The sequence below is a fragment of the Mixophyes fleayi genome, chromosome 2 (assembly GCF_038048845.1).
Source record: "Mixophyes fleayi isolate aMixFle1 chromosome 2, aMixFle1.hap1, whole genome shotgun sequence".
Taxonomy (NCBI): Eukaryota; Metazoa; Chordata; class Amphibia; order Anura; family Limnodynastidae; genus Mixophyes; species Mixophyes fleayi.
In genome coordinates this window covers 124,887,285-124,905,272 of record NC_134403.1, presented here as the reverse complement: position 1 = coordinate 124,905,272, position 17,988 = coordinate 124,887,285, and the positions used below count along the sequence as shown (strand labels likewise).

The window sequence follows — 17,988 nt, the reverse complement described above, 5'->3', positions numbered from 1 at the left end:
CAGACAACAAGCACTGACTCAAGGTCAGACAATTGACATTGATTTAAAATCCAGGCTTTCACAACCTGAGGGAAATGTTTTTAAGAGTTTCGTAAGGGAAAATAACTATAATTTTTGAGTTGAGTAGCAGGAACTTAATTTTTTGCAATGAAAGCAAAAAGTGACACTATGAAGAAAACTTGTTTGTCTGTCTTTAGCTTTTGAATATCTGGTACTGCGTGTTTTCAATACTATAACAATAACATGTCAAATTAGTTTCTTTTCTGTTTTCTTGGTGTCTTTCTTACTGCATTCAGGTGAACAATATTAGTTTATTAGCAATAATATTGAGTGCAACTTGGGAGTCTATGTATTAAGGGAATATGGAGGAAAGAGCTGGGCATTTTATGCTCTTCTGTCCATATGTAACTCCTCATGGCTGCTTTGCATGTGCACCAGTCGGGGTGTGTCTGAGGTCAGGGTAGCGCTAAGGTGCTGTTCTCTCCCATCCTTCATGCACCAAAATCCTCCGGCACCTATGCTCCGATTTTGAGCAGAATGGAATTATATGCAATAACAAAATATTACCGACGGTGTTGTTATGCTCCAAAATCAGAGCAGTATATAAACCTATTGTTTCTTGCATAGTGGAAGGTGAAAAATTATAGGAGTGGCTGAAACAATAGCTTCATTTTTGAAGAATAAAAGCAGAAACGAAGCAGAAGTTTATTGTGTAAAATGTTACATACATAAAAAATAAATATATCTATATGCATCTAAAGATTATGTATTAAATGCATTTGAATTGTACAACTTGGATGATTACCGGCCTCATCAGACAGGATTGTGTGATGTCTCAGAGATGCCTCGGCCATACATAAGTAATAAAGGTCAGACATACATTCAATCAATTTCATGCAAGTAAGGCTACTTAAGTCACATTATGACTGAACAAGTTCAAAAAGGTATGTACAGAATGAAGGACATGTGGTGTCATATTTTCAATTCATAATTTTCCAATTGGTAGTAAGATTATATTTAAATATTCAAACATTTTCTGTTGTCTGATGCAGTTTCTCTTTTAGCTGTTGCAACATTGTTTCAACTAAGTGAACAAACAAAACTATGTCTTCCTGGCTGTTGTAGTGACTTGGCAAGGGAGGGAAGTGAGAGAAGACAACATTCAGCGATTATCTTTACATCTGCTTTGCTCTAGTTAGATAATGGAAGCAAGTGCCTGATTGGCTGCTTTGGCTTACAACTTGCACCACAATACAATGTTAAAAATTAGACCTTTGGCCCCTTGAAATAAAAATGTACAAAATAAAACAAAAGTGTGTATTGTAGAGGGGGGGACCAGTAAGAAATAAAATGTATGTAGAATGGACTTTTGATAAAAGACTATATTTAGCTAAGCCATCTCCAAAGTATGCAGGCGAACACCACACGGATCACAAGTAACAGATGACAGAAAAGTAGAGAGATTGAACAATTTTCAGAGAGGAATCTGCCAGGTACTACAATGATTTATGGCATATCTGACACCATTGTGTGTGGGCCTTGTATAGTGCCAAAACTAAGAACTTCTTATATAAATAAGAGACACACTATTAACACAAACACTTATTTTACTACAAGAGACTGTTAGAAAATAGTGACTGTTTTCTGAAACCAGAGAGCACACAGTCATTTTTACAATGAATAAAATGAAAAATAATAATTTTTGAAGAAAAAAATAATAAAAGAAAGAAATACATCCTTCCATACATAGGGGTCAGAAAAATTACTAAAAAATAAATAAATATTGGGTACTTGATAATTATACAGGCACCACTCTGGTCATCACTGCCCGTACGTCAATTATAAACAACCTGATACACTTCAGAAGCCGCAAGGCGGCCTTCTAACCTGAACAATCTGCAGCTCTCTCCAAGTGTTGTGAAACTACAAGTCCCAGCATATTGTGACAGCAGATAACTGGGGGGACATGCTGGAACTTTTAGTTTCACAACATCTGGAGAGGTATAGATTGTCCGTGCCTGAAGACAAACAAAGACACTTATCTGTAATAATTTATCAACCATGGATTTTAAGCAATTGTTAAAAGCTATAACAAACAAGTCTGACAAAGCAGGAAGGAGCCGCAGGTGAAGGCTCGGTGTGCCACATGCAGTCCAAGTTATCCACCACTGACTCTACATTGTAATCAGCTCATCACAGACAGACAGGCAGACAGCTGGTACATGGTGGTAGACAAGCAGGAAGACAGCAGATTTGAGGTGACATGCACAGAGGTGGTTTGGGTGACAAGCAGGCAAACTGTGGAATCAGGTTTAGTAGGACTGTGGTCTGCAGTGGGAGATATGAAATCAGCTTGTGCCGAGATGTGCTGATGTGAGATCTTATTAGAACATACGGGCAGTGGGCAACAGAGTGGCGCCCGTATATTTATCACGTACCAGCTACAGTCCCAAATAATATTTACATTAAGATGTGTAAATCCAAGTGCTGCTAGACTACATATATCATGATGCTGTGATATCTGTCCTGCAAGAGATTTAGTTCAGTAACCGCATTTATGTTAAAGCCTGCTGCCATTAGGGACCTCTACACACAGGTGTTGGGGACAAAAGACAGTTAAAATATAGACAAAACCTTGTACTTTGTCCTCACATTAACAGAGCATTTGAAGAGAACACATTTTAAACTCCAGTGTATTTTTAGAGAGAGTCAATGCTCATAAACGTTGTTGACAACATCTAAATTGATGTAAAGCAAAACTAATCTCTCAGATAATGTGTGTACAGGTATATTTTGCTTAATCTATTTTGAATACCAGCTTCAAAGGCTACTGATGCATAATACAGACAACACATTTACAATTAGGGCAACACTATTTGGGGTGATTTCTATGACTCTTAATGAGCTCGCAGCTAATTAACAGGAACGGTTGTCTTTCACTTGAATTCTATATAATTCTGTTCCCATCTCTTTATTCACAAGAGAGTCGTACTGACACATCCTACAGATCATTAATATCAAATCTATAACATTATTACCAACATAAAATGCAAAAAGCGGGACATGCAGTTTTATGAATAGCCATGAGATAGCTAGACCGAGGCAAAAGTCTTAATCAAGGAAACTGCCTTGTAATAAGGGGTGTGTTTCCTCCCACCCCCTTCTCTGGTACACAGTGTACTTTGTAGACACACAAGGCAGCCCCGTTCTGCTTTCACTTAAGAGTTCAGGGTGGGAGAAATCTGCTGGCAGACAGCTTCTTCTATGCAGTGTTATGACAAACTGTAAGGCAGGACAGCCGTACTGCTCTACATAAACCTGACTGTGTACAACGCTGTCACACTGAATAAAGACAGACATTCAACACTAGTGTTCAAAACTTCACACATAAGGAAATACAGAGCCCAATATTTCCCAACCGCCAGAAGAGACTCGGTAAAAGCAGTAAAAAGGAAATATTAGTATGTATTTACAGCATTTTCATACGTGATGACATCTGTAAGTAAAAATTATATATATATATATATAGATAGATATACACATATATATCAACATCACCATTTATTTATATGGCGCCACTAATTCCGCAGCGCTGTACAAAGAACTCACTCATATCAGTCCCTGCCCCATTGGGGCTTACAGTCTAAATTCCCTAACACACACACACACACACACACACACACACACACACACACACACACACACACACACACACACACACACACACACACACACACACACAGAGTAGTGTCAATTTGTTAGCAGCCAATTAACCTACTAGCACCCGGAGGAAACCCACGCAAACATGGGGTGAACATTCAAACTCCTCACAGATAAGACCATGGCCGGGAATTGAATTCATGACCCCAGTGCTGTGAGGCGGAAGTGCTAACCACTTAGCCACTGTGTTGCCTATATATATATATATATATATATATATATATATATATATATATATATATATATCTATCTATATCAGGTTACTGAACCGGGAGGGGACTGTAACTGTTGTGGCGGTATAATCTTTGGCTCAGATAAATTTGATAGAGGAATAGAGCAATGAAGCACAGAACCTCCATGTAGTTATGAAGCATATCCTCTTTCTTCAACGCACATGCATGGCAACAAACCTGGAGAGCCGTCCCATTGGTTTATTTATGTGGCTTTTGTCCCCACTTTCAAGCACCCAACAGGCATAAAATAAAAAAAGAATCATGAACCAAGCAAAGAATAATAGGCCCCAAACTGAATGGTAATAAATATGCCGTTAGATTAGTAATAATTTGAGGACAGACAGCATATTGCTGAAAATGTAATTATTCTTGTTTACATTTTTTAGGTTTTCTTTTATTAAAAAAGAGAAGACTTCAAGAACAACGCGGGTCACACACTATTATGGTCATTTTACCACCGATTTTTGCTTGCGGCTCACAAAGCAGAGAGCAAAATTCAGCGCTGAAATTACCGTATTATCGATAATAGGTCACAGCCCAAGTTGTTCTAAAGAACAACGCAGGGAATTGGATCTGCTCCTAACCAAGAAATATGCAAAAAGTAAGTGTTAAACAGTTAAAGTAAACAATAGTTATTTATTGACTAAGGTTAAAGGATGTGTTTATTCAGCTGTGTTGTCTGCTGGCATTACGGAAATGTTTAGTTTAAGTGAGCATGTTTGCACTGGTTTTCACATTTTATCCAGAGAATATTGCCATGTTTGTGTTATAGTATATGTGATTCATACATTGTTTTTGTTATAGCCTAATTTCTATTTGATTGTCTAATTATGCTTATATACTTACATCTGTCTAAACACAGATTCATGTGTTATTTAAAGATAAAAGATCTAAGATAGCACAATCTAAAATGTATATATATTAAACTGATGTAATCACAAAATGGTAGAATAGGGAGACAAAATGCAAACAATTAGGATAATAAGACTGTCAATAAGTATGCTAATGAAGTGAATTGATACTCTAACATTCAGCAAGCAGAAGGATAGGGGTGGTCTGGGGTCCTGATCAATTCTTCTGCAGGAGACACAATTTAATCTTCATCACCTTAATGCTTTATGTTTGTTAAGAGCAGAGTGAACGGATTCCTGTACAGCTATCCTAGGGGAGAGCTGACCGCCAGAGTGTAGGTATCTCATATATGATGGCGATGCTAGACACCAGACTCCCACTGTTTTTCTAATTGTATTGCATGTAACGGCCAATCCTATGTGTCACTTGATGTAGGGATGTCTGCAGCTCTCCCAGAACAGCACTACGAAATAGGAACCCTGTATTTATATGTCTGCTATGATCAGGAAAAAGCATATTAGCATTGGATTGCTGGGGATGATACTCACCAGCGCACATTGCCCCAGTGTACCACTACCCTAAAATGCAAAACTAAATTACAGTATAAATACATTAATTTCTGGCTTCGATAACAGCAAGTTATATCAGGTACTCAGTAAGGGCAGAATACATCAAAAAGTACCTGTTATGCATCCACTGTATAACACATTCCCAACCTGGCCTATAAAGGTTTGTCGGATGAGCACATAAGACCAGACAAGACAATAACACATCAGTCATAATAAAAACTCTACATATCCAACTGTTTATTTGCCAGTCACTGTAAAGATAGGTACACACTACACAGTTTTCATCCAATAATCGGCTAAATCAGCCGACATATGACCGCTCGTTCAAAAGTCGGGTCAGTGTGTGCAGTGACACAATGGTCAAAAGTCTGCCCAAATAGAGGATTGTCGCCTCATTTGGTTGGTCGCACCGTTTAATATTTTCGTTCCAATCTCATTTCTGTTGTGTAGTGGGTATAAACTTCCGACCGATCCACAACAGTGAGTACGAAATTACAGTCATTGCTCATGACAACATGGCTGTAAAAAGTCGCTAAAGGGACGTCCGCTCTTCCGTTTATCGTCCTAAACAAGGCTAGTGTGTATGCAGTCCATGGACCGGGCGATCGGAACATCGATCGCATGTAAAATCGATCGGCATAAAAAGTTGGTGGAAAAATCTGTATTGTGTACCCAGCTTTAGTGCTTTTCTTCCATTTAAAAGGAGACGTTTACTTTTGTAGCCCTTCTTTCAAATCTCCTCCTCCATGTAGCAAATAGAAGCCATCCTACTGAGCTGAATAGAAGAGGGGTGGACTAAATATCCGCATGCTGCCAGCACCCGACGCAATCAGCTAGCGGCAGCTTCAGGTACAGAGAGTCCCTGGGGTTGCTACATGCAGGTGAGGTGAAAGTAGGATTCTGGGCTAACAGAACAGCTTTCTCTTATGTAAATGTGCATTAAACAATAAAGCATACTTTTTACCTACACTGATGTTGCCATATAATGTTTGATTAAAAAGGAAGCTTATTGGCAATGGAAAGGAATTAAACCATAAAAAGGTAAAATAATGAGATGTATGTGAATAGATAAAAATGTTCCAAGTCAATGCTGCAATTTGACCTTGTCTCTCACAGAACCAGTTCTACAAAGTATCAGTAATGTGTGCGATATTAACATCAGTGTTTTGTCTATTGACATATTGTTTATCTGCTTAGAACACATAACTGTAATTGCTGCACTGAATAATTTTAGTATACACTGCACAGGAGTTGTATTACAAACATCAATATTGTTTAAGGGTACATAAACCCCTATATATTCATACTTGAGATAAAGCTATCTAAACTTCATGGGTTACTATGTCAGATTGCTTTACTATAAAGTAATCTATGCATTCCTTTAAATAAAGGACTCTCTGATCATTTAACATTCTGCATTGTCCTATAATTCCATGGCCAAGATGAATGAATTTGGGAAATGTTGAGAAATTTGAACGTAAATAGTGCAATGTAACGTTGTAGAAAGCAGATGATGGCAAAGCTTCCAAGACTACTCCAATCAGCGATCATCAACAGCCTTAAAATGAAAAAAGTTAATACTGGAACACTCCAGGCACAAATAATCATTATCAGGCGCAGTTCACCAAGGAAGGTGGTTTTGGTGGTGCAGAGTATCTCCGGAACTACTGTGGCTCCACTAGATGCGGAGACTTGTCTGCCTATGCCTTTATTTAAGCTTAGAAGCAAATCTTTAACATACAGAAACTATTTTTACCAGATATATCAATTTATTTAACATTGAGCCCATGGGGAATCACTGAAAAGATATGCTGTAAATTTTGGGTGCTTTGGATTGACATTTGGTAGTTATGGAATTTTGCTGTAAAGCAGATGAGAGACTGGGCTTAGAAATCTGTTGCAGAATGTTATATAATATGTAGTGTGCATTACCGTTAGCAAAGCATAATGTTGTAATAGAAAACCAAATACACAATAATAGCCCCAATAGACATCCATCAATAGTGTGCTGATTGAAGGATTTGGCATGCAGACATATCTCTCCCGACATGATGACGTTTGATTGGAATATAACAATGCATTTTAAATACAAGTCCAAGGATTACATTGTTAGAGTAAATACATAGACTGTAATAGCCTGACAGGCAGATGTCAGAAGGGGATTTAATAGTGGCATTCTATAACAGCAATTGTAAATGTGAACAATAGCTTTGTGCAGCAAGAGATAAAGGTAAGCTACACTACTAATTTGGTATGACAATATATATCCCATTTACTAGAGATTTTGCACAGTGCCTCAGGCTCTCTCATGGTAAATTACATTTTACGGACGTTCAAACTTTTAACTTGGATTAACAAACAGTGTTAGTCCTTTTACTGCTTAAAAACACATGAAAAAAAGACTTACCGGGACTTCAATAGTTTCTTGTGTGTCATCCAACATTTGGACTTTGAAGGGAAAGGACTTCCCTTGCGGTGATAGAGGTGGCTTGACTCCATGTTCTAATGTGCTGATCCCAGCACTCTCAGGAGCCCCTAATCGAGAGGCTGCCGTCTGTTGCTGCTCTATCTCCCCCATGTTTGTAAATCCACTGCTCCCTAGTCTGCCACTGGAATGAAATCAATGGAAAAGGATTAACACAAATTAATCATACTGTGAAATAATTTACATAGTAACTCATTGAGGGGAAAAAAGGTGAACCTTCAAAACAAACCACACACAGGAATAATTAAGGTGTGCACTAAAATTCAAATACTTTTTTTTTTTAGATTTTATTTAGCTGTGAGTGATATTATTCTAATGTGAAACTCAGGGCCGTAACTAGGGCTGTGCGACAGGGGGGACCGCCCAGGGCGCAACGCTGAAGGGGGGCGCAATTTAGGAATATTTTAGGTTATTTGGTTAAAATTGAGGGCTAGGGGGGCGGCATTTCTAGCGCCCCGGGCGCTAGAATTCTAAGTTACGGCTCTGGTGAAACTTAAAAGTGGGGTTATACATTGGACTAGCCGGCCAATCTATACTGAATAGGAATGGACAGGTAGACCTCTTGCACTTTTTGTTTGCAGTTACTGCCTCAGCTTATACATAGTGGGCTGGTGTCAGGTAAAGGTGTGCAGGGCTTATAAAAAAAAAAAAAAAAAAAAAAGGGGATACTAAAAGTTGTTAACCCCTTTAAGTACTGCTCTACCAATTGCCTTCACTTTCCACCATTACAACGGTTACAAAGCAAACTGAAAACAAACAGCAAATTAGCTTGAAATTTTCTAATGTGACACTTTTGAAAGGAAAGAAAAAAGCAAGAGAACGATATCTTCCAAATTACAAATTCCCCAATTTTCTCTAACACGGGAAAGTATATTAATATGAAGATTCATACTTTTCTTAGATGTTTGTTAATAATCTACACCTGTCTATTATTCATAGAATGTTTCAAGAGATTAATTTATCTGTTACTTTATGGATGTTTTATACCCAGAAATGACACGGTGACTAAGTGGTTAGCACTTCTGCCTCACAGTACTGGGGTCATGAGTTCAATTCCCGACCATGGCCTTATCTGTGAGGAGTTTGTATGTTCTCCCGTGTTTGCGTGGGTTTCCTCCGCGTGCTCCAGTTTCCTCCCACACTGCAAAAACATACTGGTAGGTTAATTGGCTGCTAACAAATTGACCCTAGTCTGTCTCTGTCCGTCTCTGTATGTGTCTGTCTGTATGTTAGGGAATTTAGATTGTAAGCCCCAATGGGGCAGGGACTGATGTGAGCGAGTTCTCCATACAGCGCTGCAGAATTAGTGGCGCTTTATAAATAAATGATAATAATAATAACAACATATTATTTTCCATTAAATAAAATGTACAAAAAAATAACCAATTGATAAAAAGGAAAGCAAACAGTTTCACAGAAAAATATATCTGTTTCATCTGTCACAGCATAAAAATAGGTCATTTCTTAGCAGGGTGCACAATGAATATACTATTAAACCTCAAAGGCCATTTAAATATGAGGCACAAAGGAGGAGAGTGTGTGCAGCAGAAACGAAGGATAAATGTACATGTGTGCTCCAGATGTGAAGTCCTACAAGCAATGCAGGAGATTGTTTACAAGGTTGTCCCAATCACAAGATATTCTAATACACATATAGACTAACTAGTTGTATGATATGAGCAGAGACGCTTTACAACCACCAGTTTACTACTTCTGTTTAATGAATACAAGTTGTCGCAGATTGAACAAGTTATATTTTTGTAACAAATTATTAGCTCCGATGGGGCAGGGACTGTTGTGAATGAGTTCTCTGTACAGCGCTGCATAATTAGTGGCGCTATATAAATAAATGATGATGATGATGATGATTTAGAAGGGCTCATTCAGGCATCAGTACCGATGATAGTTTAACTTTGGTCAGTTCATGTACAATGCACTGAATATACAGCAGGAATCAGCATCGCTGAACACAATGCTAGCGCAACTCATCCCTTCTGGTGACTTATATCCGCTGCTCCAGGATCACAGATATCCAATCAGGTGTCATAAAACAGCTATGTGAGCAGGGCTACATTCAGACTACATAGAGTGAAACATTGTAAGTGATGTGGGTCTCAAGGGAGGGGCTTTTTACCATTTTAGTAGCGGAGGATGGAATTCTGTTATAGAACACTGTCAATTCCTGTAACGTTGTCACCAAGAGCACAACATATTAATCATTTGCATAAGAAGGTTTCTGTCCAATTTTAATAACCTGATCAGTTCCACAGATGTAAAACCTATGTAAATTGCACGCTGCTTCCAGAGAGCCAGTTATAGATTCTAGGTCCTGCCAGTTGTCTTGTTGATGGGCTTTAACAACATGGTGCCGCAAAAAGATGTAAAAAAAAAAAAAAGTAAAACGTAAAATGGCAAGTTCATGCTCCAGACATGTCGGAAATTGGATATAGTTATCTATCGGAGTAAATAAAATATTATACTAAATGTTTGCTAGTTTTCAATGAGCTGAACACAATGGGCCCGAGTCATTAAGGAAAGTAAGGAACAAAAAGCAGTAAATTTGATCCTGGACAAACCATGTTACAATACAAGGCGGGCAAATTAGTCTATTATTTTGCTCAGAACAAGATACTGGCTGTTTTTTTTTCATATAGCACACAAATACTTAATAACTTTAATTGTATAATGAAAGTTTAAGTTGATCTAGGACATGCCCTATCCCAGCTATGAATCTGTACCAACATTCTAAGTTTACGTCTCCCTCCAACGCAACATGGTTTGACAAGGTGCAAAGTTACTCTTTTTTTTGGCTTTATTTTCCTTAATGACTCAGACCCAATATGTAGCTGCATTATCACTAAATAGCGGACACTGAAAGTAAATAGTGCAATTCAGGCTAATCAAGCAAATGGACCAAGAGATATCCCCACGTGAGGCCTGACAGCGACACAGTGGACCTACACAAATACTGATTAAAAATAATAAACCAGAGAGAAAAACAGTAACGATTTCCTTTTGAGCCATTGATTATAGGACATTAACCTAAATTCATAGGCATAAAAAACGTTTTCACGATAGTGTCCACATAAATTTGATCTATATTTATTCAACTACATCTGTGCAGGATGTGCCCTTTATCCCGGAAGCACGCTATGAATCGATTAGTTTCCATCTCTCCTGTACTAAAAGTATCTGCACCTCAGCTTTCTCTGCCAGTCACAATATTTATTGAAAGCTCCAGCTGATATACTATTATCCTTTATTTATATAGTACAAACATATTATGCAGCACTTCACAGAGAATGTTTCATCATTGACATCAGTCCCTGCCCAGTAAAGTTTACATACTAAATTCCCTACTACACACACACACACCATTTTATTTTGGCAGAAGCCAATTAACCAATCAATATATTCTGAATAGCACAGTCATTTTCCAATATTATTGTATTGTTTGGGTCAGATGATATAATACCCAGCTCTTTATTTGTCTAAACACATATAAATGGCATCATATAAACTGAGAACGGATAAATATTGGCTACTAGACACAGTCCAGTTTTATTAGTGTTTGCCGATTCTCCATTAAAAATAGAAAATGGATCTCAGAAAGTTATATACAAAGACGATCAGACTCCCTCTATTTGGGTTTGCAATAAATCCAGAAACGTTTCCATTTGGCCATCAATACACCTTTGCAAACGAACGATGACTCCCTTCCTGAGGCATGGAAATTTGAACAAGACAGACAATCACTTGAATGTTCTCCTCCTGGACTCCTGCCAATAGGCCCCAATGCACACATGCATTCATTTGGCTGACTGCATTTGTATACCATGGGAGTTTACAGCAACTAAGCCAACAAACACAGAATACACACAATAAAAATCAACATATATTATATCTAAGAAAAACATCTCAGAATAAGGGTCTGTATTAAACAAAGGAAAGTGAAATATGTTTCTTGCAATCAAAGGAATAAAAGGCCTCTTTTGTCAGTAAAAGTATGAGACATTGGGGGCTTATCATCATCATCATTTATTTATATAGCGCCACTAATTCCACAGCGCTGTACAGAGAACTCACTCACATCAGTCCCTGCCCCATTGGATCTTACAGTCTAAATTCCCTAATATAGACACACACTCACACAGACACAGACAGACAAAGAGGGAGATAGACAGACAGGGAGACAGACAGACAGAGACTAGGGTCAATTTTTGATAGCAGCCAATTAACCTACTAGTATGTTTTTGGAGTGGGCTTAGCAAACTATTTTGAATAAAATATGCAAAATAACAAACCATACTAAATATATGTTGACAAAATTCCACTTTCTACCATGTACCATAATACCAAGCTTAGCAAATCGTGAAGACATAAGTGAGGAGCTTTCACCCAGAGTGTACTGCTACAGGAACAAGGGCAAAGTTGCACTTTGCTACAGAGACAGTGCATGTGCACAGGTTATGAACGACACGGCCTTGTGACATACACAGTCCAATGGAAACTAGGAGGTGAGCTTTATCAAAGAGATACTAGACCATTTTTCGCTGGTTTATATGGGCTTTGAGCATGTTTTACCTAGGTGAGTGCACGTAATGTGGACCAGCTAGTGTGTAATGAACAGGCCAGCACTTCTTAGTGGTAGTGCCAGTCAGCTCAATGATGTAACAGGAAAAAACTCAGCAGGACACAAAGCATTCCCGATTTAAGGATTGGTACAAACTATGTCATGACTCAATAAGCCCAAAACATGCCCCCATCCAAGCATGTGATATCTGTTTCCAAGTAAACCGCACCCCTTTTCACATTTAATAATCTGGACTTTTTTGGACATGCGGACTTCCCAGGGCTAAGGGCTAGAAGTCTGGTGGAGGGGTTCCCCCTCTGAGACCATGCCGTCTTCTGAGTCCTACAGGAGTGATGCCACCTCCTTCCCATTGATGATCATTTTAAACTCAGGTGTTTGCTCCAGTGCTCAGAAGATGGCAGTGTCTGGTGTCTGCTTCAGTTTCAGTGATAATTGTAAGGTAGGGATCAGAAAATGTCAGAAACCATGTGGAGTGACCCCCACCCAGGAAAAGATTATATGTAGGGGAAGTGCGGTCAACCAACTTCACGTGGAATTCTTCTTCAATTAGGAAGAGATATAATTCACACATAAAGCCGACAGCTTTAACCTTAACACTTATCCTTACTGTGAACCAATCAACCTCTCCTTCTATAGAAAGGGACAAATATATATATATATTATAACATATATACATTTATTTTTTTTATTAGAAAACACCCACACTTATTTTTATTAAGAAATATATGACAAGAGGTCCAAGAACTTGTTCAAGCAACCTTGTTTATTTCAAGCCCCAAAGATAAATACACTCTAGCCTATAAATGTTTATTTGCCGATTTGTGCCTAATACAGGGGAATGCAAACTTAGTAAATTGGTTCTGCGACATCTTATCCTGAACTTTCCAGTTTCTGGTACTCTGCAACCTGCTCACACACCAGTTATATACCCCATCGCAGTTATATCATACCAACCCACTCAACCACATTCACAAGCAATTGTGTTGTTACAGGATTATGACACATGAATAAAAGACATGAAGGGTCGGAGAGGAAATAATGACCTTATGAGACATAGTAAAGTAATGTCATCCATGTAAATGGTGAGTTCTGCCAAGAGACTTTGTAATAATTCAGAAAAAGTAAAGTCCTAAAATAAACCTAACATACAGTCGTCTCTAATTATTTATTTTATACAAAAAAAGTATAAAAATATAAATAGGGTTAGGATGCCTTTAAATAATTCCACCTACACTTCACTTTGAATGCTTTACTCTCTGCAAATTGTTTTCATGTAATTTCCATTTGATGCATTTAGTGATGTATTTCGGCTTTAATGAATCAAGCTTGCATTCATAGATTTCAAATCTACATGGTAGTGTTTATTATGCTTTGGTTAATTACAACATCTACATAAATTAGGCTTCCTTACTTTAGTATGTCCATTAGCATCATCCAAATGTTCACTAGCAACTCCATTCTTATTAAATGAAATACAGACATATTCCTAAGCAGAAAGGGAGTATTGTGTATGGTTGGAACTGAATAATCCTGGCCACAGCTGTGATGTATGGTTAAGTGTGTGTTAATTTCTTATCACCGGAGCCTGTAATACATTAGTTCAAGCTGCATTCCCCACTATGCACAGTTAACACAGCTTAAATTGGCATTTCATACAGGGTTAATTGAGCCCTATGAAGAAAGCGAAGATAGTACTACAAAATTGCTGAGAATGAATGCAGGACAGAACACGGACTCAAGGCAATAGGAAATGCTGCATCCGTGGACATCCAGTAGTTACCAACAGTATACACAAGAATTCAGAGAAATGCCTGTATGCTTGGGAAACGTAGCTCATTTGTTTCGCCAGTCCCTTTAATAATTTGGCTCCCAGAACAGCAGTCACCCTCAAGCATACCAAGTGCAGGCAGGGCTTAATGCAACATTAAATGACAGGAGGTGGGGCGTAATGAAACATAGAATGACAGGAGGTGGGACGTAATGGAACATAGAATGACAGGAGGTGGGACGTAATGGAACATAGAATGACAGGAGGTGGGACGTAATGGAACATAGAATGACAGGAGGTGGGACGTAATGGAACATAGAATGACAGGAGGTGGGACGTAATGGAACATAGAATGACAGGAGGTGGGACGTAATGGAACATAGAATGACAGGAGGTGGGACGTAATGGAACATAGAATGACAGGAGGTGGGACGTAATGGAACATAGAATGACAGGAGGTGGGACGTAATGGAACATAGAATGACAGGAGGTGGGACGTAATGGAACATAGAATGACAGGAGGTGGGACGTAATGGAACATAGAATGACAGGAGGTGGGACGTAATGGAACATAGAATGGCAGGAGGTGGGACGTAATGGAACATAGAATGGCAGGAGGTGGGACGTAATGGAACATAGAATGACAGGAGGTGGGACGTAATGGAACATAGAATAACAGGACGTGGGGCTATTCCGAAGGGGTGTTTCAAAAGGTTGGCAAGTAGTACATATCCTTCCATCCATTGCACAGCTGTATAATGCTCAAATGCATACAAATCTGTAGGGATTACAAAAATCTGAGTCCTTACCTCTTAGGTGTTGAAACCAATCCCTAAACCCACATTACATATTATACCATGAAGAGCAACAAACAGGGAACATGGTAAATGGAAAATGATACAAAGTAAGCCATGAAAAATGTTGTATGTAAAGAGTTTATGGTGGTATTCTCAGGGCAATCTCAATGATTAAATGGAATATAGAAAAAGCAGATCAGTATTACTTAATCAATGGTTTCAAGAAAAAGTAGCCAAATAGACCTTGATGTTGTTGTATGTATAGTGTAATTCTACTCTTCAAATTTAACGAGTTACTAAATACAAGTTCCATTTATATAGAAGCGCTACTAATACAATTAATAAAATGTGTGTTAAAGTTTCAGGAGCTTATTAAAACTGAACATTTATTAAAAACTCTTGTATTCATGGGGGAATTTTATTTAGCCTCTTCCACACTTCTGGCCAGTAGCACTGCAGTCTCCCTCTTTTAGCAGAAAATGTCTAACAGAATATACTGCACTCAAATGAATATCAGATGTAAACAATATCATATCTTTACATATATATTTGTGGATTGGTAGCGGCTCTTTTAAATCAGTATACGTGTATTTTAAAAAGTTTCCATACCTAAAGATTGTCACTTAAACAATGTTTATGTTACAACATATTAAGATTAGTTATCGACTGGCAAGGTTTAAAAATAATTGGATCATATTATGATATTGTTCACTGGCTGTCACTACTCATGGCATACGTGGCCTGCAGTCTTTCACTCTTTTTCTATGTTTTCTTTTGTTTCTCGTTAACAGGAGAGGGACGTTCATGAAACCTAGGCCAATCAGATGCTTGCTTTCATTTTGCAAACTGTACTAGAATATTTACAGCTAATTGATTGATTTCCCTGGGCAACACCACAGTTTCTTTTCCTTATGATAAATCATAAATGTCCACTAATATCTAAAGTTGTGGGGTGACACTAAACCTAACTTGTAGAAACAGCACAAGGGCTTAGATCTCCAGGAAAGAATAGTGTTTATTTGAAACTCTGTTGTGTGAAAGTTTACCCAGAGAGGCAGCAATGAACTTCTCAGCAGAAAACAAAAGGAATGGGCAGTATTAGTATGCAGGATAACAAGTCATGAGCTATCAGGTAGCGCTGCTGATCAGGCCATTATAATACTGACAGTGGGTTCTCTGCTAGAGGATAAGCCAAGCTGCCATGACAACTCTCTTCAGCAAAGCACTAAAACTGAGGCAGAAAACGACAAAGTGGGTTGAAAAATATGACATTAATGGCAGCAGCTGGTCAGGCCTACAATGCCACTGGCCGTTTTCTTGCCTGGCAGAAATACTACTCGTAGGGTAAGACAATACAGTTAGCACACTGGTCATATATGTCTCTTCTATAACATCAATCACAGCAACAACAAAAGCCTATTTTCTGTGCTTGCTTCCAGCTTTAAACAATAATGTTGCGCTAATTGCCATGGTTACATTCAACCTTTTAACTGAAAATATTAGGATAAAATGATGTGATTAACCATACTGAATTTGTCAGTTCTGTATAACAGATCCGGCAGAGCCCTGGGGAAACGGCCTGTATGTACCAGTCACCGGGGCTCTGACTAGGGGCAGGGGCCATCCTAGGAAGAGGTTTCATAGGGGGTAGTGCAGCTTTATCATTTGAAATTAAATTCAAAAGTGCTACACCAATAAAAGTTAGCACACAAAAAGAAAGTCCAAAATTAAGAATACAAACCTTAATTATTTATTTTACTACATTGCAGTAAACAGTATCTGTAGAATGTACAAGTGCTGGTATGACAGGAAGAGAGAACAGACACTAAGATTTTCGGGTGACCTGAAATATTGGCTTCAGACATTCCCTCTGCTTGCACACTGTCAAACCTAGCTCAAAACCTACCCAAAAGGCAGTTCTGCCACTCAGGAGACTGCAGCGGTGTTCTCGGGTATCGCTGCCTGTCATTTTCATACACTTTTTGATTTGTTTAATAGTTGAACTGAATGCTGGGGAGGATGGCTAGGGTGGGGATGGGGTCAGGGCTTTTTAAACAAAGTGAATGTGAATCCCAAACCTTAACATGGGTTGCCCTGTTTGGGAGCACGCATGAGTACTTATACAGGTATTGAACCTCTGCATGCCATATTTTAGGTGGCACCGTTATGTGAAATGGTTAAATGGCAAAATGAGTTAATTCCAAGCACCCATGTGACATAAGCCATATTGCAATAGTGATTTTTCTACCTGTGAAACACATGACAAGAATATATATATATATATACACACACTAATACTACAGAAGATAGTTACATAGTTACATCCAGGTACCAACCCTCCATGCTGCAGAAACTGAGCAACTACATCACAAACGACTCTCCTGGAAGTGAGGCTTTTTAGTACAGCACTGTGTAGGGAACTGATTGAAATAGTTCCAAGACTGATGCTTTGGAACCAGGGTCTTTTGGTCCATAAGGACAAATTCAAAAGGAGGTTGGAGGACAAATCAATACTGTTTGTCACCCAGAATAAAAATTGTGCAACAAGAATTAGGAAGATTATTAATAAAAATGCTGCCACACTGGAGTTAGATGATTTGATAGGGTCCCAGATCAATAAAGGTAAAAATACCATCTTTAGGAGAGCTAGAAACCTTAAGGAAAGAATGGCCCCAAGTCATTTTAAGAACACATATGCTAGAGCGTTTGCTGATGGGAATTAAGCCAACAGTGATAGTATTACTATAATCTAGACTGACCCTTTAAAAATTTGTTTGCGTTGGTGGATTAGTAGACCAAATGTGGAAAAATTCAGTGCCTTACCTGTAAATCAGAAGATCATAAGACTAATGAATTTTCTTCATTTGTAACAAAGGAGAAGTTTCCAATTAACAATTGTTTGGACTTTCAGTTCAATTATGTAGTGTATCCTATACACTGTTGATGTGGGATCAGTACGTGGGACAAAAA

At 38.4% G+C, this 17,988-nt stretch overlaps 1 protein-coding gene across 2 annotated transcripts in view; it reads right to left on the bottom strand.

Annotated features, from left to right (window-relative positions):
* The window catches only part of FARP1 (FERM, ARH/RhoGEF and pleckstrin domain protein 1), a 147,569-nt gene that overhangs the window by 114,840 nt on the left and 14,741 nt on the right, over positions 1-17,988 (bottom strand). For both annotated transcript variants that reach the window (XM_075199929.1, XM_075199928.1), the window contains exon 2: positions 7,782-7,983. In XM_075199929.1, coding sequence (XP_075056030.1) covers positions 7,782-7,952 — 171 coding nt within the window. In that variant the 5' untranslated portion in view covers positions 7,953-7,983. The remainder of the gene's footprint in view (positions 1-7,781; positions 7,984-17,988) is intronic.